General features: G+C 41.7%; 1 protein-coding gene across 1 annotated transcript in view; it reads left to right on the forward strand.

Annotated features, from left to right (window-relative positions):
• Positions 1–27,970, forward strand: part of LOC121539207 (cytosolic 5'-nucleotidase 1A) — a 47,326-nt gene that overhangs the window by 4,763 nt on the left and 14,593 nt on the right. The window contains exons 2-3 of the mRNA XM_041847526.2: positions 16,631–16,798; positions 16,931–17,060. Of these exons, the coding sequence (XP_041703460.1) occupies positions 16,631–16,798; positions 16,931–17,060 (298 nt within the window). The remainder of the gene's footprint in view (positions 1–16,630; positions 16,799–16,930; positions 17,061–27,970) is intronic.

Below are 27,970 nucleotides of genomic sequence, written 5' to 3' on the forward strand. Positions count from 1 at the left end.
TTTCCAGCGGTCTAATGTCCATTGCTCGTGTTTCTTGGCCAAAGCAAGTCTCTTCTTCTTATTGGTGTCCTTTAGTAGTGGTTTCTTTGCAGCAATTTGACCACGAAGGCCTGATTCACACAGTCTCCTCTAAACAGTTGATGTTGAGATGTGTCTGTTACTTGAACTTTGTGAAACCTTTATTTGGGCTGCAATTTCTGAGGCTGGTAACTCTAATGAACTTAACCTCTGCAGCAGAGGTAACTCTGGGTCTTCCATTCCTGTGTCTTTATGGTTTTTGCGACTGCCCTTGAAGAAACTTTCAAAGTTCTTGAAATGTTCTGTACTGACTGACCTTCATATCTTAAAGTAATGATGGACTGTTGTTTCTCTTTGCTTATTTGAGCTGTTCTTGCCATAATATGGACTTGGTCTTTTACCAAATAGGGCTATCTTCCCTATCTTGTCACAACACAACTGATTGGCTCAAACACATTAAGAAGGAAAGAAACTCCACAAATTAACTTTTAAGAAGGCACACCTGTTAATTGAAATGCATTCCAGGTGACTACCTCACGAAGCTGGTTGAGAGAATGCAAAGAGTGTTCAAAGCTGTCATCAAGGCAAAGGGTGGCTATTTGAAGAATCTAAAATATAATAGATATTTAGATTTGTTTAACACTTTTTTGGTTGCTAAATGATTCCATATGTGTTATTTCATAGTTTTGATGTCTTCACTATTATTCTACAATGTAGAAAATAGTAAAAATAAAGAAAAACACTTGAATGAGTAGGTGTATATATACAGTGGGGAGAACAAGTATTTTATACACTGCTGATTTTGCAGGTTTTCTTACTTACAAAGCATGTAGAGGTCTGTAATTTTTATCATAGGTACACTTCAACTGTGAGAGACGGAATCTAAAACAAAAATCCAGAAAATCACATTGTATGATTTTTAAGTAATTAATTTGCATTTCATTGCATGACATAAGTATTTGATACATCAGAAAAGCATAACTTAATATTTGGTACAGAAACCTTTGTTTGCAATTACAGAGATCATAAGTTTCCTGTAGGTCTTGACCAGGTTTGCACACACTGCAGCAGGGATTTTGGCCCACTCCTCCATACAGACCTTCTCCAGATCCTTCAGGTTTCGGGGCTGTCGCTGGGCAATACGGACTTTCAGCTCCCTCCAAAGATTTGCTATTGGGTTCAGGTCTGGAGACTGGCTAGGCCACTCCAGGACCTTGAGATGCTTCTTACGGAGCCACTCCTTAGTAGCCCTGGCTGTGTGTTTCGGGTTGTTGTCATGCTGGAAGACCCAGCCACGACCCATCTTCAATGCTCTTACTGAGGGAAGGAGGTTGTTGGCCAAGATCTCGCGATACATGGCCCCATCCATCCTCCCCTCAATATGGTGCAGTCGTCCTGTCCCCTTTGCAGAAAAGCATCCCCAAAGAATGATGTTTCCACCTCCATGCTTCACGGTTGGGATGATGTTCTTGGGGTTGTACTCATCCTTCTTCTTCCTCCAAACACAGCGAGTGGAGTTTAGACCAAAAAGCTATATTTTTGTCTCATCAAACCACATGACCTTCTCCCATTCCTCCTCTGGATCATCCAGATGGTCATTGTCAAACTTCAGATGGGCCTGGACATGCGCTGGCTTGAGCAGGGGGACCTCGCGTGCGCTGCATGATTTTAATTCATGACGGCGTAGTGTGTTACTAATGGTTTTCTTTGAGACTGTGGTCCCAGCTCTCTTCAGGTCATTGACCAGGTCCTGCCGTGTAGTTCTGGGCTGATCCTTCACCTTCCTCATGATCATTGATGCCCCACGAGGTGAGATCTTGCATGGAGCCCCAGACCGAGGGTGATTGACCGTCATCTTGAACTTCTTCCATTTTCTAATAATTGCGCCAACAGTTGTTGCCTTCTCACCAAGCTGCTTGCCTATTGTCCTGTAGCCCATCCCAGCCTTGTGCAGGTCTACAATTTTATCCCTGATGTCCTTACACAGCTCTCTGGTCTTGGCCATTGTGGAGAGGTTGGAGTCTGTTTGATTGAGTGTGTGGACAGGTGTCTTTTATACAGGTAACGAGTTCAAACAGGTGCAGTTAATACAGGTAATGAGTGGAGAACAGGAGGGCTTCTTAAAGAAAAACTAACAGGTCTGTGAGAGCCGGAGTTCTTACTGGTTGGTAGGTGATCAAATACTTATGTCATGCAATAAAATGCTAATTAATTACTTAAAAATCATACAATGTGATTTTCTGGATTTTTGTTTTAGATTCCGTCTCTCACGGTTGAAGTGTACCTATGATAAAAATTACAGACGTCTACATGCTTTGTAAGTAGGAAAACCTGCAAAATTGGCAGTGTATCAAATACTTGTTCTCCCCACTGTATATATATTTTTTTAAATAGGGGGGACCCACTGATGTAGACTAACCTACCAGCAGAGAGCTGTTGCATCTGTGAGCTGTTGGCTAGAGCGCACATGCCAAGACCAGAGTAGGCACATTTGCTATTTAACGCAACAGTTTGTGACAAAACTATCGGTAGAGAGTTGAAAATGCGATGGAAACACATTGAGCATTATATTTTTATATGGTACATGAAAACTTTAAAATGCACTATGCAGAAATCGCTCCACCATTTCCTGGTTGCTAAAATTCTAATAGTTCCCCTAATTTAAGTTTGTGACAAAACAAGCAAATATAGTGTAGATAATCATTGTACCATCTAAACCGCTGTGAAATAATTTTTTCATAACCAAAATTATTGTGTTTTCAGCTGTTTGAAGCCGAAACCAAACCGAAAGTAAAATCAAAAACGAAACTTAACAAGAAACATAGAAACAATGCACATATTACAGATCTACCGCTTCTTATACTTGCTTTCAATGAGAATGACAGATCTATAATGAACATTTCTTTGTGAATTTGGTCTGGTTGCCCAAAAAGTTACATGTTGCAGCTTTAATTGAAAAAGTACTTTGTTTGCACTATTTCATCACACACTGATGTTTATCAGTGTGGTGTCCGAACAACGATGCTGCGATGATGTGTTGATAAGAAATCCGCTGACACTGTACTTTGATTATAAAGGTTTATTATATCAAAGATTTCAGCATCAATTTACAGACTCTGCAGAATCTAGAAAGCAACGAAACCAATCCCAAATATGATCACTCTCCCCCTCCTTCGCCAAACCATGGTATATAAATCCCATGCTTCATGCAACACAAGGTGGCGTGATTTGAATAGACCAATCCCTGGCCTCCACATAGCCCAATGTCCTCTGTTTTAGGGGGCCCCTATAATAACACTTTCCAGATGTTTCAGCAAAGTAGAGTAAAGTTCATCTAACCCACAATATGAAAACCTCAGAAACTACATATTTCCCCCCTTCGAGACTAATTAAGTCTCGAAAACAAAAATAATAGGATTATGACAAATAACAATTTTTATTACATCAGGCTTCTTGTGTAACTTTAGCAATAAAACAAAGTTTATGGAGTGTGAACAAATTGTTATGGAGTGTAAGAGCGAAAAACCTGTCTGGCAGCTTTCTTTCCAAATATCCATCAATCAATCAAGACAGGAAAATTTTCTCACGGCCCCTCTGCCCCATGCGACCACCTAAGTACTCCAGATCAATTTATAAATCTTTATCAATGCATTTTAAGCTATGGTGCAATCGAATACACGTGAAAGCCTCAGAAAACAAAATAAAATAAAATAAATGTCCACATTCAGGCTGGTCGACCCATCGGACCCTCCCGTGGATTCTCTCTGTCCCTGCCTAGACCCAATATCCCTAAGCGTCAAAGAAAAACGAAAAACATCTGAGGTCCCCACATGTACCCAACAACAGAAAACATATTTAAAAAAAAAAACTAATACAGAAAGAATATGACACAAATTATGTATTACACATGCAAATATGTATATATATCAGTGCAGACACTGGAATGTAGTCCACTATACTGCAGCTCCTCAGCAGTGTCGACTTTCAATGCAACGTCGATGATGGAATCTGAACATTTCCACACCGTCCTTGTTCAGCTTCCTCCAGTCCATTCATATTGTCCATGTTTGTGTATTTGAATCCCACTCTACACATTCCCCATATGCTTCTGGAAGAAAAGAAAACACCAACCAGTATCTTTTGCAAAGCAACACATGAAAATTAAACATCAATAATAATATATAAAAATGATATATAAAAATGAATCACATTCCATTTCCCCCCTTTGATTCATAAGAAAACACTAAATATCACAACAATATGCAAAGAAATGTGAAATTTATCGCACAATCAGATATTCAAACTGGATATCTATCCATCAATACTCCATCCAGTACCACTTGTTCATCTCCATCTAGATCAGTCACGGTTAACAACGGCATCTGAGTGTTGTCTCCAGGCATCACAACTCCAACCCATCTCAATATCATAGCCTTCGCAAAAGTCAATAACAAAGACTTTCCTAGAGTTACTTCAACCCTAGTTTTCGTAACGTTTTGGTCTGACTTTTTTCCGAACTGGTCTGGGGCTACTTTGTCTAACCGAATCACCGGCTTCTCCTGTAACAGAGTTGCCCTTGGTGATCTCTGCGGTTTCACATTCCACTGAAATATGCCCTGTTGTTTCTGGGACGTATTGAAAATCAATGTCCCCAAATCTCCTTTCCTGTCCATCCATTGCAGAGTCGTGTCTGGCATCATCAGAAATGTACACATGATCATCAACGTTGTCCACAGCATGGACAATCTCTCCTTCTGGGTTTTGACTCTGGATATTGTCATGCATCTCTCCTTCTGTCTGTTCTTCCCTATCTTCATCCTGCTCTCTTGAGCCTTCAACATCTTGGCTCTCTGCGCGTGGCACCTCTTCTCTAGGCGCTTTAACACAATGTAACAAATGATACCACGTTGGAGACCCTTTAACCTGGACAGCCGTTCCAGTACTACGAACAACTTCAAATGGTCCCTCACGGCGTTCGTTATACCACTTCCTTCTAAATACCTTCACGAACACCTTGTCCCCAGGTTGCACTGTACTCCTTTTTTGCTCATCGAGCTTCTCCTGCACCTCTTCTTTTCTTTGCCTGTCAGAAACATATGTGGATAGCTTTTTATGACAATGTAACATACGCTCTCATTTCATCTTCCAAAAGAGCCAAACTTGGACCCTTTCCGTTTGTTCGCAAACAAGGCGTAGGCATTCTTCTTCCTGTGACCAGTTCATGGGGTGTCATACGTAGATCACGCAACTCACTTGAGCGACACACCATTAATGCTAAAGGGAGCGCCGCTATCCAGTTTAGACCCGTATGCTGGCAAATCTTGACAATGCGATTTTTCAAAACACCATTCATTTTTTCACAAATCCCTTGACTTTGTGGGTGATAAACTGCTCCTAGACGTTGCTTAATTCCCTATTTTTTCTAAATCAATTTCACTGATTTATCCACAAATTCTTTCCCATTATCTGAGGATATTCGATTGGGAAGTCCCCACCTGCTTATGACTTCTTTACACAAGAACTTGGCAACCGACTGAGCAACCACCAGCATGTATCTTTTCCCTTCAACTGGTTTTATCATATCAACAAAGTCGATAACCAACTCACGCATAGGACCTCTCGGTGTTGGAATGTGACCAGGAAGAACAGTCACACCCCTGCAAACATTATTTTTCTGACAGATTGTGCACCTGCCTATGACATAGTCAACCTGTTCAAGCAAATATGGTGCCCAAAAACCATAGTCCTTTGTGATCTTTCTCCTAACCTCCCCCCTTGCAACATGAGCTAACCCATGTGCTTCCTGAATCATCAGACCTAAAAGGTCTAGAGGCGCTACTATCAACCCCTCATGGTTTCTCCAAAGACCCGTAGCATCTTTGACGGCACCTCGGTCTAGCCATAACTGTTTGTCAATCATAGAAGCAGCTTCCTGCATCAAAATAACATCCTTAAGCGTAATTTTGTCTTCCAAGTCCACTCCATGAGTGACCAGAAAAACCTTGCCCAATTTGTCCGCTCCTGTGATGGCTTTTGCAGCTTCATCAGCAGCTTTGTTCCCTTGTGTGACTTTTGACACATCTGTTTTATGAGCTGCACACTTAGCTATCGCTATCTCTTTAGGCTTCATCATAGCATGCAACAGTTTCATTATTTGCGCGTGATGTTGTATCGGAGAACCATCTGTTTTCTTAAACCCTCGACCTTTCCACACTGCTCCAAACAAATGACATACACTATGTGCATATGCAGAATCAGTATATATCGTCACTCGCTTTCCTTCTGCTAACAAACACGCTTCTGTTAGCCCCACAAGTTCAGCAAGTTGTGCGGACGCAGGCTGTGGTATTACTTCAGCCTTTTCAATAACAAATCCAGTTCCTTGGGCTTTAACTACTGCATAGCCAGCACACAATTTATCTCCCACACGATAACAAGACCCATCAGTCCAATACTCCAGGTCTGCCTCACGTAATGGAAGGACTTGCAAATCTGATCTAAGCCTCGAGTATTTATCTGCTTCTTGAACACAATCATGTGGCTCACCATCCTCTGAAGTTGGCAAATTCTCGGCTGGATTCACCGTATCACACCTCACTAGGGTGACATCTTCCTGCTCTAAGAGCCTATGATAGTCTCTGAGCCTAGGCATAGCCAATGTATATTTTCCATAGTTCAGAAGATTTCTGAGACTATGATGGGTAAGAATTGTTACTGGGTAACCCATCGTAACAGATGATGCTTTGTCATACATTAAATATACTCCCACCATTGCTCTGTAGCACAATGGTAGCCCTAGTTCTACTTCTGAATAGGCAGTAGAGTAGTAGGAAATAGGTTGAGGATTCGTCCCTGTACCTGTCGGCTGACAAAGAACTGCACATGCATATTTACCTCCAGTAGAAGTAGACACATATAGCAAGAAATTCTTAGAGTAGTCTGGTAGTGTGAGTGCTGGTGCCTCTTGTAACCTCTGTTTGATCGTTTCAAATGCTACAAGGCCTTCCTGTGTCCAGGAAAGATTGCTATGGAGTTGACCATTCCCAGTATCTTTAACCATAGCTCTCAAAGGTCCCGTCAAACTAGCATAGCCCTCAACCCAGGCTGAAGAATAACCAGCAATACCAAGAAATGTCATCATCTCTCTGACAGTTCTAGGTGTCGCATCAGGAGGAATTTGGGCTAACAAGGTACGCGGGTCTGGCACTTCTGCTGGAAAATCAGTTACTACTTCATTCACTGCTCTCAAATCATGAACCATACGATAAGTCTCATCGGGTTTCTTCACAGGCAACAAAGGCGTGTTACTCTGAGGATTTTTTATTGTCTTCAAAACACCTGCTTTCGAAAGTCCTTCAATTTGTGGTTCGATCCCTTGGATTGCTTCATCTTTGAATGGATACTGATTCTTCCAAGGAGGTCTGGCTGCACTGCAAATAGATTCATGTGTCATCCGTACAGCTTGTGGCTGTCCTTGTCCTTGAGCCGAAATCATGATTTTGAGAAATCGCTGATCTTCAGTCCTCCAAATCGCCAAATTCTCTTTAATCGGTACAAAAACAGCTTCCTCTGCTTCTGTCATCATTTCTCCTATATGCTTCTGCTCATAGTCTTCAGAAACCAACAAGGTCACATGTGGCACACTCTTCTCAATCTCAAATTCTTCATCCAGATAATCATCTGTGTTTATCTTCATAGCTGCTCCTTGTGGTCCTAAAATTATGCAACATGAGCTGAGTTTAACTTTCTTTGGTTGATGACTCAACCATTCCTCTGAGTTCGATTGGGCAGCATTCTTGAAATACTTGAGCGTACAATGAAATGGATATTCCGGAAGCCTCGCATCTGGCATGTTTGCCACAATTAATTTCTCCCATATCTTAGCCGGCTTCAAAAAATCTGCACTGAGATTTCCAATCCAAAATACTGAAGAAGAGTCAATCTCTGTCGTCATCAACAATTGGTAAACCGTTTCTTTTGTCACTTCTACCAGACAGCCGTCTGGCGTACATTTTATTGTACAATTCAATCTACACAATGCATCTCTTCCCAACAATGCAATAGGTGTATGTTCCGATACCAGTATGGGTATTTTAGTTTTCAGATTTTTATAGCAGAGCTCAATTGGTTCCGTAAGAGGAATCAGCTGTTTCACTCCCTCAAACCCGATTGTCCGAATCAGTTGATTGGACATGGGGAGATGTGTAGCATCTTCAGGCTGAACACAGGTGAAAGCAGCTCCGCTATCCGCCATCACTTCCAATGGTCGGTTGTTTACTTTCACCTCAATTGTTGGATCTTTTTCCGGTCCTGATGCTACCAGCTGACACCCCCCTTTCGGATCTTCTGGGCACCTCTAGAATCCTGGCTCTGGGCCCCTATAAGGGTTCACCGGTCCTCCAAATGATCTTGACTGGCCCCTGTATCTTCCTCTGAAATTTCCTCTGGTGTTTCCTCCTGGCCCATTACACTCACGGGCAAAGTGTCCAACCTGTCCACAATTATAACACACTTCTGAAGATTGCTGGAAGTATGGATTAAATCTTCCTCCTCTTCCTCTTCCTAAACCTTCTCGTCCTCTTCCTCTCCAATTCTGTGTCTGTCCGGAAACTGGCTGTGGATATGAAACAACTGGTACCACTAGTGGTGGCTGGGACAATTGCGGTTGGACCTGGTTTGGTTGAAGCTGTGGCAGTGATTGTTGATTTGGTGAACACTGATTCTGCATAACCAAAGCCTGTTTCTTCTCCGTCTTCTTATTCTCTACCAGTTGTATTTGATTTAGTTTTCTGAGAGTTTCTTGGTCCTGTTCTTTCTGGTTGTGTTCCTTTTTCCTGTATAGATCCACTTGATGGGCTATATGATCTGTATAGATACCCTTTGCCATGCTTCCAAGTCCAACCACCTCTGCCAGTTTGCTCCTTACTGGTGAGGGCAGCCCCATCTGCAGTTTAGCTCGCAAAATTGACTGCTCCATTTGACTCACATCTGGATCATTTCCGGTAATATTTCTCCACACTTGATGAGCTCTTGACACATAGGCTCTCTGATTTTCTTGTTGTCCTAGTGGGTCAATCAGTATGTTGTCAGGATGCACATTTGCTGGAAACGTATCTTTCAGTGCTCTCCACAGCCGATTTCTACTTGCAGCTAACAACTCAGGATCATTCACCGCAGTCCCCACATATCGATTAAGTCCAGCTCTCTGAAAAATGTATTCCATACCTGGAATCCCAAGGAGATTAGCCAAAAGTCTCTTAATGTCTCCTATGGCAGACTGTGTTCCCACCGTAATTTCTTCCAACTTTGAAATCCAAGGATGTGCTCCATCTTGAAGAGTAGGCAGCTTCTCAAGTATATCTGACATATCGGTATTCTGCAAAGGCTTATACTCCAGGTTCTGTCCTCGGATTATCACTGGCATCATCTTCTTACTTGTGCTCCCTTTTCTTGGGCGCAATGTATACATCCTCTCCAATTTTTGGGATTCTTTTTTCAGCAGTTTTTCCTTCTGTATCTTCAGCTTCTCGAGTTGTTCTTCCAATTCTCTTACTTCTTCTAAATTATTTCGACTTATCCAAGCATGATATGTATCGATCCATATCTCTTTCTATTTCTTCTGTGCTAGTCATTGTATGATAAAATCCTCTTGAACATGAAGCACCTTTAATCTCAAAATCTTCATCGCTGTCTCCATCTTCACTTTCATCAGAGGTCGGGTCTCTTGTATCCTTCTTCTTCCAACTTCCATCACCCCTTCTTTCCGCTCTGGCCAACCTCCATCTGATCACAGGGTCATATCCACCCATGATCTCTTCTGAATCACTCTGATCATCATCATCATCTTCAAATTCCATCCTCCTGAACCTCACTCTACCCTTAGTTTCCAGACGTGTCATTTTCTTCTTACTTTTGGAGTTTGGATTCATCTTTATGGTCGTTTCTGCTTGTCCTCTCTCTATTATTCGTTCATCTTCATCTCTGATGCAATAATCACCCTCCTGAATGATCACTGGAAGCTGAGGATAGACGTCCTTAAACTCTACTTCTTCCTCGTAAGGTGGGGGTCTTTTTGCTGAATCCGTATGTGAGAAAGGTGTATTGACTTCTGCCATTAGTTTTTCTGTTACCTTCGCCTCTTTTGTCATTTTCTCTATACCTCTGTCTCTTTTATCTTTTGTATCTTTTATCAGTTTTTGTCCCTCATTTTCAAACAACTTAAGAACACCCAGCTCTCTTTGACTCTTTTCTTTACGTTGTTCCCCTTTTTTCTGCTTCTTTTGATCTGCCTTATACGTGGACACAAGCACTTGCATTATTTTAATTACGTCTGGGTTAAGAGTCCCTTCCACTGGCCATGGTTGTTCAATGTCAGGCCAACGTTTATGCCATTTTCCAGATAACCTTGCAATACCATTAACTAGAGGGTTACTCTTTTGTACTACATCAACAGGAGTAATTACTTTCGTAGTTTTGATGTCCTTTTTCCGCATTGTAACAACTCTTTTATATTCCTTTATTGTGAATTATTTTATTATTATTATTATTATTATTATTATTATTTTACACTAATTAATTTGTAAACCCAAAAATACTTTAAGCTATGTAGCTTATCTTTCCCTCCTATTTTTTAAAAATATTTTTATTTTATTTTTATTCTACCAAATTATTAATTAGTGGCAATCTTACCACATCCGATAAAGAAAAGTAAAGGAAACTAGTCAACTTCAGAGCAATCAAAAAAGAAAGACTTGTAATCCAGCAACACTACAGCGCCCACAAACCAATTGCTTAATAAGCACCCAATCACCTTAATTTTACAGAATAATCTCAGTGCTGGATTTCCAACACAACTCTAATCAAAACAACCCATGCACAAACAAAACTCCAATGTGTAATTCTCCATTACATCAATTGATCAGTCTGTTGCCAAGTCCCTGTTATTCCCAGATGGCATGAACACGGCATTTGTTAAGAGTTTGTGGATAGAACAGTACTGGCCTTAATTGGACTGGATCCGGGTCAGCACATGCTGTCGCGTGACGCACTGGTCAGCACCTCCTCTCTCTCTGTCTCCTCCTTCTCGTCTCTCACACCACAGGAGAACAAAAGAAACAGACAACAATTTAGTATTTTATGTACTCACTGGGTTATTTCAACCATACAATACGTCAACATAGCTCTTATTTATAAATTCAATCGATCTCAATCAAATAGTTTCATAGTCAAGCAACAGCCGCTTAACAAACATAATACTTTATTTGTGTGTACTCAAGTCTCCCCCTCCTTCTCTTTGCATCTATAAGTCTGCGTGTCACAGCAGCTCAGTGCAGGCAGGGGAGTGGCATATTCATTCTGTGTAACTGTAAACTCCTAGAACTCCACACATGCGCAGGTCATTTATTAGTGTGACTTCAGAGTGAGATGAGTGCTCCCGCAAGCAATTTTTCTCCAAGTCAAACAGCAGACAGACCAGCTGTCTCTCCGTTCTTTCCAACAAACCACATTTACCACACAGACAACGGTAACACTGAACAAAACACACAAACCAACACAAAACATAGAACACAAATCCTACATCGAAGTTTCTTAACTTTCCTATAGTCTATTTTCTCTCTCCTCTTTCTTCACCCATTCTACTACAATCTGCAGACCTATACCCATTTTCTTATCCATTACAAATCCTCTCTATACAATCATAATGTCCTCCCGGGGGCTCATAGACTTTAACAAATTTGAAATCGTTCTCTCAAATGGAGACTCATAAGGTTTTAACCGTAATTAACAGATTTCCTTACAAAAAACTAAAATCCCTGTTCTCAACCAAAACATATATATGTATATATATCTAACATAAAATCTTATCATAGCATGAGTCGAGCATATAAACCTCTGCACAATCCACACAGCTGAAACACAGCAGAGACATCTTTCTTTGCGCACACTCTCTTTCTCTCACACACACATGAAAACTTCCCTAAAGCATGCTTCCGCCGCTCCTTTTCCTTTATTTTCTTCTCTTCCTAAATTTTTGCTACCTTGAGTTGCAGATATTCAATGAGAGGCTACATCGGACATATAGCTCGTCAACTATATATCGAAAGGTAACATACAATTGAATTTCTATTCTACAATCTCCCAGTTCCTTGGAACGGACCCGAAAATTCACCTAGTGACTTTCCAGGATTTGCGGCCCATCTAATGATCGCCTCATTTGAGGGCTTCCGTAGATCAGCGGCGTCCTAAACGTTATTCCTGTTTTCCTTATTTTATTCCTTTATTTTATTCCTTTTTCCCTTTAATTTTATTCAAGCCAAATTTCCCTGGGCCCAGTGTTATCAATTCCTTTTTTTTCCTTTGATCCTTTATTATATTCACACTCCCCCCTGTTTGCGTTGTTTCCAACGCAAACAAAATGCAGAAATTTAGAACGGAATCTCATCACACAGCAATCACAGCATGGCACACACAGGTTCTTCACGGTGCATTCCCTCAACGCACACACAGCCACACGAACTGACCAGCGCCCAAAGTTGTGAGAAAGCTCACTTTAACTGCCGGCCTCTGGAGCGGGAGTCAGCTCGGAGCCCATGATGGAACGTTGAAACAGACGCAACTCGCCCCAAAATCCTCGTCAGCAATTTCTGTGGTGTCCGAACAACGATGCTGCGATGATGTGTTGACACTGTACTTTGATTATAAAGGTTTATTATATAAAAGATTTCAGCATCAATTTACAGACTCTGCAGAATCTGGAGAGCAACGAAACCAATCCCAAATATGATCACTCTCCCCCTCCTTCACCAAACCATGGTATATATATCCCATGCTTCATGCAACACAAGGTGGCGTGATTTGAATAGACCAATCCCTGGCCTCCACATAGCCCAATGTCCTCTGTTTTAGGGGGCCCCTATAATAACACTTTCCAGATGTTTCAGCAAAGTAGAGTAAAGTTCATCTAACCCACAATATGAAAACCTCAGATACTACAATCAGCAACAAGTCAGTATGGTGGAAACTGTCTGCATATTTTCTTTATGCGGATTTTAGAATATTTGCTAGCTAGGTTTCCATCCAATTGGCGACAGATTTTCATGTGAATATTCTAAAAGTGTTTCCATCGGATTGTTGCGGATAAAAGGCTGTGCGTGATGACGGAATGCATATAAAAATAACCTATGCGGTTAAAATCCCATTTACCGAATAAAAAAATACAAAATAAATGGGTTTCAATCGCATTTTCAACTCTACTTATTGTTTTGTCACTAAACATTTTGCGTTATATAGCGAATGGGCCTACTCTGGTTTTGGTACGTGCGCTCTAGCCAACAGCTCGCAGATACAGTGCGGGTAGGCTACCTGCAGACTATTATGGACAAAAGAGAGAGATAATTTTTTATTTATCAAACGTCAGCCAAGCAATGATCATCATGTCACCAGTATAAGACACTCAATATTTATTGGAACGGAGCATCGCCATGCACTTCCACTTCCCTGTGATGTTCATCATAATTTACTGCGTTTAATCTGTAGCCTAATAAACTGCATGCTTTCCGGAGCCGTAGTGGGAGGACCACACAAAATAACATTGTGTGACTCCCAAATTGACTTCGATATGATGGATATAATATCAATATTTGAGCATAAAGGCGTTTCCATCGCCATTTCTTGCATTATTAATTTTACCAACACAAAAAGATCCCACCTCATATTTTATTTATGCAGATTTGGATGGAAACCTAGCACTCTTGATTATATGACAGGTTATCTTAGGTTAAAGTTACCACTGGGCTCTGTCTGTCTTCAGGACTGAGTTTTATAATAGATACCTGTACAGTAGGCTATCTATCTGAAGATTCAATAATGGCAGTATACTGTACCTTTTTACTATTTAGGTAGGCCTATGCTTACAGATTTGCCATAGACAATTATAAAAATATATATATATAAAAAAACAAGGCACATAAATGTTAAACTGATACCATTCCAACACATCCATACAACTGATTCAAATAAACTAAATGGAGATAGAAAATCAAGAACCATTTAAAGATGCACTATGCAAAAATAGCTCCGCCATTTCTTGGTTGCTAAAATTCTAATAGTTTGCCTAATTTCAGTTTATGTGACAAAATAAGCAAGTATAGTGTAGAGAATCATTATACCATCCAAACCGCTGTGAAATATCTTTTGCATAACCAAAAATATTTCTGCTGTTTGAAGCTGGTGTACAAATCCGAAAGTAAAAGACGCAAAAAACAAAAACAACACTTAAGAACGGGAAGCATAGAAATAGCGTGCATAGAACAGATCTACCGCTTCTTAGACTTGCTTTCAGTGAGAATGACAGATCTATAACACACATTTTTATGTGAATTTGGTCGGGTCGCCTAAAAAGTTCCATATTGCAGCTTTAAATGTGGTATTGTACTCTGGTTTGAACCCTATACAGGTACTCAAGGGGTTAACAAGTGGCAGCCAATCTGGAATGTAGCTCTGCTTCATTTGTTATCAATCTGGCTGGGGGAAGGTAGTCATGTCAAACTGTCACCTCAGCTCTTATCACACAGCTCTATCACTGTGACTAGTCTGAAACCAGTGGGGCGCGACCGACCAGCATTTTATAGTGGGACCTACCCATGTAATGAGTCTGTTAATGTGCTCTTCAAGGCTGTTTTCTGTTAGCCTGGTCCCAGATCTGTTTGTGCTTTTGCCTACTCCATTGTCATTGTCAAGCCAAATCACTCTGTAAAAAGTTGCTAGGTCACGTCACATTTCTCCAACTTAATACATACTACAATTTCAACCACAAAGCTTATTCACTTTGATTTTAAACATCAAAATACAAGTGCTTGCCTAGCTAACATCTAAATGTTTGATTTTGTTGTTAACATTTTTATTCTAAATTGAGGTTCCAGATGTTGTCTTGGAATTATTCAATGTTATGTTCAGCAACCAATCAGTGACCTTGCACAAAATTCGGCTGCATATTGAAATGTTGAGATTCACAGAAAGGCCAGACTGTTTTGCATGTCAATTCCATAAGGAGTTGGCAAGAGAGTAAAAACAGACTGGAAACCAGGCTAGTTTTCTGCAGTTATGTTTACAATAAAATAGCTCTCTCCAACCCACCGCCCTAGCCTTAGCCAGCGGTTGAGATAGGCCTACATGATATGCAAATACAGTAGGTTCTATCCTCGTAAAAATAGTTGGTTCAATCACTGAGGTAGAGCATTTCCTTTGCTGTGAAATATGATCCAATCGAAACTGAGCAAGCCAATTGACAAAGAGAACAAATGTGATTAGACTGCCAAGTACTTTTCCTTCCCCTAATTCCAAGTATGTCCCTTCTTAGTTTATCCTCACAGATTCCATGTTGCTCACAGATACCTTTAAATCAGCTGCTGTACAGTATTTCACTTTGACACTGTCCACTACAGCTATAAAACAAGTAGAACTATGGACACCAGTATACCTTCTGTCTAACTCTGGCGCCACAGTACCCTGTCCCTGTCTGGGGGCCACTTAACCTACTTACACTCCAACTCCATCATCACTACCAAGGAGTTACTGTCTCAGACTGTAGTGGACTGATCCACAGGGCTTCTGGGTGATTCTACACAAGGATGGTCCCAAAATATTTTTGCCATCTCAGATTGTTCTGGCAATTCTCACATACAAACTTAATTGTGAGGAAGGATGTTTGATATGCTTTTTACATTTATATCACAAACCATTTCTGAGAAAATCATGATGAACGTGGCCATTTTAGGCCCTTTTTAGACCTATACATGCATCCTGTAAGACCCTATGATCCGTGAACCGTACATGATACAGACACAACATCATGTCATTATACTCCTTATAGTGTGCTCTAAAATATGGAGTATTCCTAAAAGTACCCTTTTTGATTTTGACATTTTTTGGAACCATATACTTTTGAAGATGTGAACCATTTTATTCATAGAAATTGACATTATAGGTCATTAACCAATCACATTCAGCAAATCACCAGCAGTTCCCTTTGAATCCATTTTCCCATTCACGATGTTGGTGGTGCTCATAAAATGTATCATAACTTCAAAAGTAGCAGAGTACCCACTCTGGAAATGTGATGTACTTGTAGAGTATATTGTTTAAAACAATATGTCCAGAAAATTTACAAAATCAAAAAGGTTACTTTTGAGATATTAATATTTGTAATGTTTAATACATTTGTGAATTTTTTTATTTCAGAATCTAGACATACTAAATATTTTAGAGCACACTATAAGGAGTATAATGACAAGATGTTGTCTGTATCATGTACGGTTCACGGATCATAGGGTCTTACAGGAGGCATGTATAGGTCTAAAAAGTGCCTAAAATTGCCACTTTCATCATGATTTCGCCCCCCCCCCAAAAATGTTGATACAAATTTAAAAAGCATATCAAACATACTTCCTCCCAATTAAGTTTATATGTGAGAATTGCCAGAACAATCTGAGATACCCAAAATATTTTTGGGCCTTTCTGGCGTGGAATCGCCCTTCTTACTTGTGTGTTGGAGTATTTGTGTGTGTTGTATTGTGTGATCAGGTATTAAGCATTGTGTCCCCTCATTCAACAGCCTAAGCCTCAGAATGCCATCACCATTGCGGTGTCATCGCGGGTCCTCTTCAACATGGATAAGGAGCAGCAGATCTACGAACAGAAAGGCATGGAGGACTACCTCAAGTACCAGATAGAGCACGAGATGGAGCCCTTCGCCCCCGGCCCTGCTTTTCCTTTCGTTAAGGTCAGGGAAATAAAGACACAAAGACATACAAACAGACAGAAATACACCCAGAGCTTTGACATTGCCGATCATGTTCGTCAATGTGCATGATGTATGGTGAATGTTGAGAGCTTCTGTTTGACGTGACCCCAGGCTCTGGAGGCAGTGAATACTCGGCTGAGGGAGCTGTACCCTGAGAGTGAGGAGCTCTTTGACGTTGTGCTCATGACCAACAGCCACGCACACGTCGGTCTCCGACTCATAAACACAATCAACCACCATCGTGAGTGCCTAATCACACACACAGACACACATGCATAAACACGTGCACACATGTGCACAACCTGGCCATTGTGCTGTGAATGAGGACATCTTTCATTCAAATTCAGTGTGATGCCCTGATATTAGGTTGGGCTTAAGGGTACCAGGAGATGAGGGCTGGTCTGATGCACTGATGATGAAGTTTGAGTTCATTTATTCTTGCTCACAGATAAAACTGAAGAAGTGCAGAACTGACATTACTAATAATTGCAAAACACTAATTTAAAATACATAATACGTGACATAAATAGAATACAGAACACTTGAAACATCACAGACATTTTTCATGATGGAAATTTAAATGTTAAAATGTGATTGTAAAAAAAAGAATCTTTGGGAAAACCATTGAAGAACTAGAGTCTGACAGCAGTGGGTAGAGTGGCGTTTCGCAGGCGGTTCGTACGGGCAGTTATATAGTGTAACCAACTTCACATATCCCCCCAGAAGAAAGGCACACGGACACCCACACTTCAGGTTGACTCGGTTTTTATCTGCAGTAAAATATATCAAACAGTGATGACAGGCATTGACAGGACGGTCACAGCCACACGTTCACTGCTCTCAGAATATCTCTCTCAGACTGAATCCACAAAGTGATCGTATAGTATACATGCGTTGTGTTTAGAAAATAACAAAAATACAGAAAAGCATACCTGCAGTAAAAGATATCAAACAGTGATGACAGGCATTGACAGGACGGTCACAGCCACACGTTCACTGGTTAGGTAGTGTAGCTCCTCCAGTGACAGGCATGAGGCATGAGGTCTTGATTTGAATACAGGGCTTTAATGCTGGTCAACCCGTGAGAACTGGTTTAAAGAAAGAAAAAATACATTAACAAAATAATGCCATATGCATGGCTCACACATCTGGCGTTATAATCAAGCTCATACAGCTAGACACTTTATGTATATTTTACACCAAAAAATGACGCACGTAAACACAAACACCCTCATAGCAAAATAAATAGTCAACAAACCTCATTGCTGCTTATCACACAGAGGTGCTAAACATCCTTTTAAATGTCCTTTATCTTCTTTGTAAGTATGCACTTAAACACGATAACAGTGGAAAAATAATTCGCTTTTTGCGGTAAAGTTTCCTCGGTGCGTCGCTAAAGGCGCTTGGGTGACAACACTCGGGCGGAACCAATAATTAGTTCCGTCTTGCTGTAAACGTACAATTCAGAACAAATTAAATAATAAAAAGTGCAAATACATTAAATAAAAAGTGCTAATACATGAAATAAACTGGCGACAGAGGCAGTTACACTCCCACCAAATCACAAGTGATTTCTTAAAACTTGGAGACAAACCTACTGCATGAATAAATTAAATGAAACTCTGTCCTAATAAACAACTAATAAACTGTGTGTGAGTGTATGATAGAACCATCAGTCTGCTTCTAGCAATGTAACTGTTTTCTGAATGGGTCTCTCCAGGTAAACAGGTTTGGCTGTACGCTTTCCTCTTCCATCCAGGGAGGAGTCACTGATGAGTAACTTGAGTCTCCTCACTCTTTCATCACTTCCAGGATACACCTCGATGACTCTTGCTAGCTTCCATTGGTTTCGTGGTGTGGCAGCATCTTGTAACAGAACAATGTCACCGACCTTTGCATTTCTGCGATCTTTGGTCCACTTCTGTCTGTGTTGGAGATTCAGGAGATACTCTTTTTTCCATCGTACCCAAAAGTTGTTGGTTAAGAGTTGAACTCTGCGCCATCTTTTGCGGAGGTAGAGATCCTCTTTGACAAACTTTCCAGGAGGAGGGAGAATGATTGTGGATTTCATGGTCAAGATGTGGTTTGGTGTCAAGGGCTCTGGACTGGTAGAATCGTTCAGATGATCAGTGGTTAGAGGTCTGCTATTCACAACCGCCATAACCTCATATAGAAATGTTCGTAGGGAAGAGGAGTCAAGTTGTCTGGACGACTGTTCTAGAATGGACGCCAGGACGCTTCTGATAGTGCGGATTTGTCTTTCCCAGACTCCACCCATATGACTTGAGGCAGGGGTGTTCATGATGAACTCGCAGCCCAAATCTTTGAGCTCTTCTTGATCCATCTCTTTCAGTGCTTCAATGAACTCACACCTTGCTCCGACAAAGTTTGTCCCTTGATCACACCTTATTTGCCTTACTGATCCACGAATGGCGATGAATGAACGCAGAGCATTGATAAAGGCATCTGAGGTCAAGTCATCAAGTGCTTCAATGTGAACAACAGCCCATAACGCTTTAGCTCCTTTCTTCCTTCCTTAATGTGAAATGGTCCGAAGCAGTCCATTCCACAGTAAGTGAATGGAGCAGTTGTTTCCATCCGCTCTTCTGGAAGGTCTGCCATCCTTTGTTGCCCTGTGCATCTTCGGAACCTTCTGCAACTTGTGCACTTGTGAATATGGGATGAAACAAGCTTGCTGCAACCCAGGATCCATATGCCATTGGATCGGAGTTCATTTATAGTCATTCCTCGACCTTGATGGTACACTCTCTCATGATAGTGCTTGACGAGCAATGCAGAAACATGACTGTCTCTAGGAAGTACTGCTGGATGCCTCACATGTGGATGTAGGGCAGCATGAGCTAAGCGGCCTCCTACTCTGATTACACCTTGATCATCCAGGAACGGACATAGTTTGTGCAACTGGTTGGCTTTGTCTTTGACCTTTGTCTCCTTATGATGTCTAAGGCGTTGAATTTCTTGAGAGAGAGTTGCTTCCTGGACCATCTTGATTATGGTCAGCTCCGCCTCTTTCCTTTCCTCCAAGTTCGAGGCCTCACAGGACTTTGGCTTGAGACCTTTGATTTCCTTAGCACGGCGCTTGAGTCTGGCAACAGCCTTCACCATTCTTGCCCAGTCTGAGAACTTGTGTAGACGATCTAAAGTTGTTTTTGCTTCTTCTGCCTGAGTGTCATGAACCTGAGCTTTCTTGACCTCTGGGTCACTGCTCTCGATCTCTCCCACCATGACAACTCCAGTTGGTAGCTCTTTTTGCCAAAGAAGGTCTGGACCTGTGAACCAGTTAGAAGCTGTGAGTTGTTCTGCTGTGACACCCCTTGAGGCGTGGTCAGCTGGGTTGTCTTCTGAAGCTACATATCTCCATTGTCTGGCCTCTGTACTTAGGTGCACTTCGTTTGGGAGATTTGGAAGAACTGATGTCACTTGCTTCACAATGACTTGATGGCTTATTCCAAAGGCATCTCCAAAGTCAAGACATGGGTTGCCATAGCCGACTACACTCCAACCCAAGTCTGTTCTCTGAGCAAAGGGCTCATTTTCTTCTCCAGCAACCACTTGTCTTGGTACAAGAGCTTGAGGACAGTTGTAGCCAATTAGTAGGCCGATGTCACAGCTCTGCAGAGGAGCAATTTCATCTGCAATGTGCTCAAGATGAGACCATGCCTTGGCAGTCTCTGGTGTGGGAATATGATCTCTGTTTGCAGGGATGAATTCTCTTGAGTAAGTAACTGGCAGGTAGATTATCTTATCGGAGTAGAATCCTCTTATTTGTAGATCAGTCAGCCTTCTGCTAGGCACCACTGTATTTCTTGAAGCCATTGTGGAGAGCTTTAACTGGACTGGTTCATTTTTAGTGTGAAGCATCTTTGCTGTCTCTTCAAGGATGAAGGTCGTGTCACTCTGTGTATCGAGAAGAGCATACACAAGGACTTCATGATTTGGCTTACTTGTAGTGGACAACCACACAGGAATGACTGAGGATGTATGGGTGCCTTTAACATTCTGGATAACTCTGTTAGATGTTACCTCGCGTGGTGGTTTTGTCACCCTCTCTTGTGAACGATCTGTCGTTCCTTCTTTTGACTTGTCACTCTCCATTTCTCCATCAGTCCTTGTTGACATTCCTCTTTCTTTGCTGCGATTATCGTGTAGGCAGGTTGGATGTCCTTTCTCACAAGTATCACAGATCCTTCTATTTTCACACTCCTTTGAGCGATGGCCAGGCTTCAGACAGCCAAAGCACAACTTCATCCCTTGAACAAACTTGACTCGCTCAGAGATGGTTTTATTCATAAATTTCCAACACTTGTGTAGACTGTGACCTGACTTCTCACAAAAAACACAGCTTGTGGAGGAAGCTTTTTCATCTGAGTTAGTTGCTAGTACCTTTGCTCCGAGAGCTCTGTTCTTTAAAACCTTGATCTGCTCACCTTCAGCAGATTTCAGAGCATGGAGAGATGTTATTGGGTTATTAGCAATCTTAGCTTCACGTGTGAGAAACTTTACAAACTGCTGGAAGCTTGGTAATGTTTGACTTTCTTCCTCCACTTCTATGACCTTTCTGTTCCATCTCGAGGTCAGCCAGTCTGGAAGCTTTGCAAGTAACTTCTGGTTCTCATTGCAGTCATTAAGTACTTCGAGGCCTCTGATCTGAGTCATAGCAGCCTCACAGCTCCGAAGAAAATCAGCAAACTCTTGAAGTTCGATACTGCCTTTGGAGCTTATCTTGGGCCATGCCTCCAGCTTATCTCTGAATGCTTTGGCTATGAGGAATGGATTTCCATATCTTTCCTCGAGAATCCTCCATGCTGCGTGATAGGCTGACTCTGAACCAAGCAGGAAGTAGCTCTCTATAGCCTTTTTAGCAGGTCCACCCACATACTTTCGCAAGTAATATATATTTTCTTCGGCTGGAATGTTTTTCCGATCAATGAGTGTCTGAAATGAAACCTTCCAGTCATTGAATCTGAGTGGGTCGCCATTGAATATTGTTGGTTCAGGTATAGGAAGACGACCTGCACTGATGGACTCTGCAAGTGCTCTAACAAGAGCTGCTGTGCTGTCATCCTGCTTTGAATGTGCCCGGTCTTGTGGTGAAGAATGGTGCTGCAACAGATTATTTTCATGTTTAACTTCTTCCTTTTCCTTCATACAGACACTTTGATGGAGTAGACTGCTTATTTCTTTATCTGAGCACTCACTCTGATCATACACTCGCTGACGTGCCTTAGCAGCCTTTAACTTTTTAACTGTCTCTAGTCGCTCCAGTTGTCTCCGCTTTGCATCTAGCACCTTTTGTCTCTCTGCAGCTTCAGCTTCAAGCCTTTCCAATTCCTCAATGCAACACTCTTGTTCTAGTAGTACTTCTAGAGTAGCTTCATTGGCAGCAACTTCAGCAGCGGCATCTTGTCTGCTAACAGAAATCCGACTTCAATGTCTGGAGCTGCTTTGAGCATGAGAGGACTTAGTGCATTGGGATTTGATACTTATCTTGTCTGAGGCTACAGACTTGAATATAGACGATGTCGCCCTGTTGCCTCGTTGTTCATCTCCTCCACCGTTATCTGCTGTCTCCAAACGATCTTTTGCAGTTTGGATGATCTTCCTGGTTACTGCATCACAGGTGTCAATTCTGCGACGTGTGTCATGGTCAGGGTTGTCTATGCGCCTTACCTCATCATAAGCAATGTTCAGATTCTCTGAGGCAGCACTTATTTTGCTTATGTGTTCATGTAGCAGGTTGTTTGAGCATTGCCCACTCAAAGCTTGCTTGGCGTCTTTAGCAATAGCCTTCCACTCCTCATAGCTCACAGTGAAACGGTGAGCAAATCTTCTTATTTGCTCATTGTACAGTTCTTGGCCCTTTTCTGTTAACTTTTGGTCTCTTTGGCTTCTTCGTGGTTCTTGTGAGGGAAGTGTGGTCATTAGCTCTTGTGCCTTTAGTAGCCTGTGGTTGCATGTCTATGCACTGCTGCTCTATACTTTCACCTACATTAACCTGCTTTCTCCCAGAGGTAAGACTAGGCTCTGACATTGTTACTTGGTGTACTTAAATTTGGGTTAAATCTAATTTGGCCTGTAGCTAAGTGATTCAGCTCCCATTAGCTATTCACATTTATACTATTTTTACCACTAATATTATTTTTTAGAACATATTCACATCTACTTCACACAAATCAATATCACGTTGTTCTATGAAATGCAAAATTCAGTCTCTTGGTTGTAGCTTAGTTAACACTTAAACATACACACAACTATACCGTATGAATATGAAGGCAAAAATGTGTCAGTCTCTTGTGGGAAATAGTTTAAGCTTCTTTGCATCGGCTGGATTCATGGTAAGGCGCCTGGATTCTTCTGTGGATGCTGCGGCTGTGTAAATGTCAGGAGCAGATGCACACTCTTGGATGTAGAGATGTCCCTTCTTGTCACGGCTCTTTGGTACTGTCTTCCTCGTCTACTCATGCAGAGCAGATGAGTTCTCACTGTAGCTCCTCCAGTGACAGGCATGAGGCAAGAGGTCTTGATTTGAATACAGGGCTTTAATGCTGGTCAACCCTTGAGAACTCGTTTAAAGAAAGAAAAAATACATTAACAAAATAATGCCATATGCATGTCTCACACATCTGGCGTTATAATCAAGCTCATACAGCTAGACACTTTATGTATATTTTACACCAAAAAATGACGCACGTAAACACAAACACCCTCATAGCAAAATAAATAGTCAACAAACCTCATTGCTGCTTATCACACAGAGGTGCTAAACATCCTTTTAAATGTCCTTTATCTTCTTCTGTATACTTTCTTTGTAAGTATGCACTTAAACACGATTAAAGTAAAGTTTCCTCGGTGCGTCGCTAAAGGCGCTTGGGTGACAACACTCGGGCGGAACCAATAATTAGTTCCGTCTTGCTGTAAACGTACAATTCAGAACAAATTAAATAATAAAAAGTGCAAATACATTAAATAAAAAGTGCTAATACATGAAATAAACAGTGCGAATACATGAAATAAACTGGCAACAGAGGCAGTTACAGGTAGGACACAAGATATATTTTAGATAGGAGCAACAGTAGTGATGCATTCCCTCAATGTGAAGTAATATTAATCCATAAATACAGAGCACAAGTACAACCATTTTATATAAACCTTTTAAGGTAGTAAGAAAATAAACATTCACTTAATTTCAATAAGTCACCTGCTAGCAAATCACCTGCTGGCAATAGCTAGCGTGACGTTGTAGTGCAGTGACCATCGGTGCTAGTTAGCTCATCATTAACATGGCTAGCTAAGCCAGCAAAAACTTGGTTAACTTGCTGAAATAGGTCTTCAATACATTAACGGCAAAATAAATATACATAGCCACATTTGCTATTGACTTTAGGATATATGAACCAGTTTTCCAAAAACACTTATTATACAGTTTTAAACAGTTTTTTATATACAGAGGAAGGAGACACAAACCTGCTCTCAGAATATCTCTCTCAGACTGAGGAGCAGGCAGACCAACTTCCCAAATAGGGGAGAAGCACTCAAAACCCACTAGTTTTTCTTTCAAAAGAAAATAGTACAAAAAATGGTAAGTCCGAAGACCTCTCGTATTACCAACCTTACTACAATGGCAGCAAATATTTTTATGAATTCAGTAACACAAAATTAAAGGAAACTTTATTTATATCACCCCTTTTCCTGAAGTGAATGGTTTCACCCACTACTCTACCGCGAACTGCGCCGTTCTTTGACGTCTACATTGCGCGCGAGGTTGATGGAAACTACATTTTCACTTTGTTACAATAGCACAGTTCGTATTTGTGTCTCAGGAGCCTGGTGGTGCAGTTACCTCTTTTTGGAGGGAGCAGGTTGTTCAGTGGATGGTCAAGAGAGTGCATGTCCTTCACCAGGTGCACTGCAGCCTGCTCTCGCCTGCTCTGCAGTGACGGGAGCTGTGGTTGGACTGCTCCACCTCTGGAGATGATCCTCAAGGCCCTCCTCTGCACCCTGTCTAGTTGGGCCTGCTGCTTTTTACTGCATCCAACTAACAGCACTCCACCGTATTCCAGACAAGACCAGACCAGTGTAGGGTATACTCTGATCAGATCTTCAGTGGGTAGGCCATTTCTGGTAAGAACAGTCAAAAAGGGCATGCGTTATGAGAACTTCCTCACTGACTGCTCCACGTGTGTGTCACCACTGAGGTTAGAGTCTAGATGAAAACCAAGATACTTGGTTGTTGTTACCACTGGTACTTCCTGTACTCCTAGGATTAGTGGTGCAGGTTGTGGATGGTCTCTAGAAAAACATATCCGAATTTCCACAGACTTTTTCCCATTCAGGAGCATGTTGTTGGATGTGGCCCGCTCTTCCAGCTGCTTTGCCTTCAAGCCCATGGAACTGTCCTCTTGGATGCTGGTTAATGGTATGACTCGGAACAGCCCTACATTATCTGCATACCCAGTGTCCAGAGTGTCACTGAAGACAACTTTTCGGGTGGACATGTGACGGAGAAACAGATATGGTGAAACCCCGCCCCTTTGTGGCACACCAGAGGTGACCTCTGACCAAGGGCTAAATGTGCCATTTTCCATCACCCTCTGCCTTCTTCCGGTGGTGTAGCTGTGGAGCCAGGCTAGTAACCTTGGACACAGTTCAATGTCAGACAGATGTTGCAGGAGCTTTGTGTGATCTACTCGATCAAAGGCTTTGGACATATCAGCAAGTAACACCTTCACCATTGTTGGTTTTCTGGAGTCTGTAGCTGTCAGCCAGGAGTGTGTGGCTTTCACAAGGGCGGTAGTAGTGCAGAACTTTGGGAGATAGGCATACTGATTCGTGCACTTTTTTTATGATGAAGCTCTCCTGGATTTTTCCAAGGAATGAAGTTAGAGAGATGGGCCTCCAGTCACTCTTTGTACATGGGTTGACACTTTAGGTATGGGACACATATTGGCAATCTTCCAGGCAACAGGGACAGTACCCTGCCAGTAGGAGGTGTTAACAATGTGTGTGATGACAGATGCTAGATCTTCTTCATGCTCTTTTAGTAGCCAGGCTGGAATGCCATCAGGCCCACTCGCTTTACGTGGGCTGAGTCAGGTCAGAGCTTGCTTTATCTGGCCAATGCTGCACAGCTCAACCTGCCTTATAGGCATGGGCAAGGGGAAGATGGCAAGAGGTGTGGTGCTTGCCCATGCCTCAGCAAATAAGCCATTGAAAACATCAGTCACATCGTCGTCTTCAATTTCCTCGACCCGTATTCTCCCTCAAATGTTGTTTTCTTTCGTCCCAGTCCTTTGTTAATGAAGTCTCACCATTCCTTTGGGTTTTTCTTCTTTAGGTCCTGGATTTCAGTTTTGTAGTAGTTTGTCCTTGATACGCATTTGCACTGTGTTTCTGTATTCTCTCCATTTCATTGTTTTCCCCCATCTGTTGAAAATCTGTCTTTTCCTGATGGCAGCCTTTATTTGTTCAGTCATCCAGGGCTTGTCCAGTGTTGTTGTTTTCTTATTGGCATGCATACATCAAGTGCAGTTTGAATGCAGGAGTTGAACATCTACCCCTTTGCATCGATGATCTCCACCTCATATATGGCAGACCAGTCAGTACATCGTGCCAAGGCCTCCTTTCTGTTCTGGGATACCAGATGTCCTTTTTTCCCGCTGCACCACGCTTCTCCCTCCTGATGTTGTATTTGGAAAGAACAGCAGACATTTTTGATCACTGGAGCCGAGAGGAGTGATTCTTCAGATTTGTAATGATCAGATCTAGGATGGAGTACCCTCTGGTCTTGTCTTTGACCACTTGTTTCATATCTGGATAGGAGTTTGGCAATATCTTGATCGACAGGTGATTAAAGTCTCCACACAGGATGAAACCCATTTGGGGAGAGGACATCCTGATCACATGGACAGTGTTTATGAGATAATCCACAGTGTTCTGCTGAAGTGTTTTCTCATTTGCCCATGGTGGATGGTAGAGTACTCACACTACCAGAGTTTAAACTGAGCTGGGGAGTCATTTAGGACGAAGCTGAAGCCACACACACACACACTCAAACTCCTCTTTCTCTAGGTCTTCTCTTTGCCTGCATACTGTGATTCACATACATAGCTACGCCCCCTCCTATCATCCCCTCTCTGGACCTGTCATTTCTGAACAGCTCATAGTCTTGTATGAAAAGAGATTCATCTGGGATATTTTCGTGGGCCCATGTTTCAGTGACACATCCAATGTCTGCATTTACTGATTGAAGACGCAGTTCAAATGCATCCACTTTGTTTATCAATGATCTTGAATTACAAACAAGCACATTCGGAGTCTCTGGGGCATTTTTTGGTGTATTTGCGACATCAAATAATTCAGTTAGAATTATGAGCGTGAGCGATTGTGTTTTCAATGTATTTTAGGTCTGTTACCTTCTATTGTCAGTATTTTCTTCCTTCTGCCCTTACCAGCTGTAGTCCCTCTCACCCGGCTTCTTGCACGCATTATCCCGAAGCACAAACGTTTGTCTGACTCGGATATGCGGTACTAGTGGAGGTGCATGTTTTTTGTAAATCCGTAGAAAATGCGATGATTATTCCAAAACGTTTGTACAATCCATTGTTATCAGAGCCATGGTTAATCCGTTAAAAGAGCAGGAAAAGTATGCAGTGCGACAAAAACACAACTATAAAATACAAACATTTCAAACATTGTAACGTTACTCTCGAGCTGATGATGGTGCTCTGGGTGCTCCACACAGCTAATCATTCCCATTTCCACACAGCCTGTATGACCCTGTGGCCCTCAGAACACATGCCTGCTTAAAACCTCACCAAAATAACTTCAGCTGTGTGGGTCCTTATGTCCAAATGCATCATCATGATGATGTGGCTGGTGACATTTCAAGGTTACTTTCTAAATGTAATCTCTTACAGTTACTAGTTACCTGTCCAAAATTGTAATCTGTAACGTAACTTTTGGATTACCCAAACGTATGGATTTGGATTACCCAAATCTGATTGCTTTCAGTGACTTTTAGATTACTTTCCCTTTAAGAGGCGCAGATTAGTAGCTGGCACAGCCACAAAATCTGATTTCAAATCTAACCTTAACCCTAACCACACTGCTAACCCTAATGCCTAACCCTAT

The sequence above is a fragment of the Coregonus clupeaformis genome, chromosome 25 (assembly GCF_020615455.1).
Source record: "Coregonus clupeaformis isolate EN_2021a chromosome 25, ASM2061545v1, whole genome shotgun sequence".
In the NCBI taxonomy this organism is placed as follows: domain Eukaryota; kingdom Metazoa; phylum Chordata; class Actinopteri; order Salmoniformes; family Salmonidae; genus Coregonus; species Coregonus clupeaformis.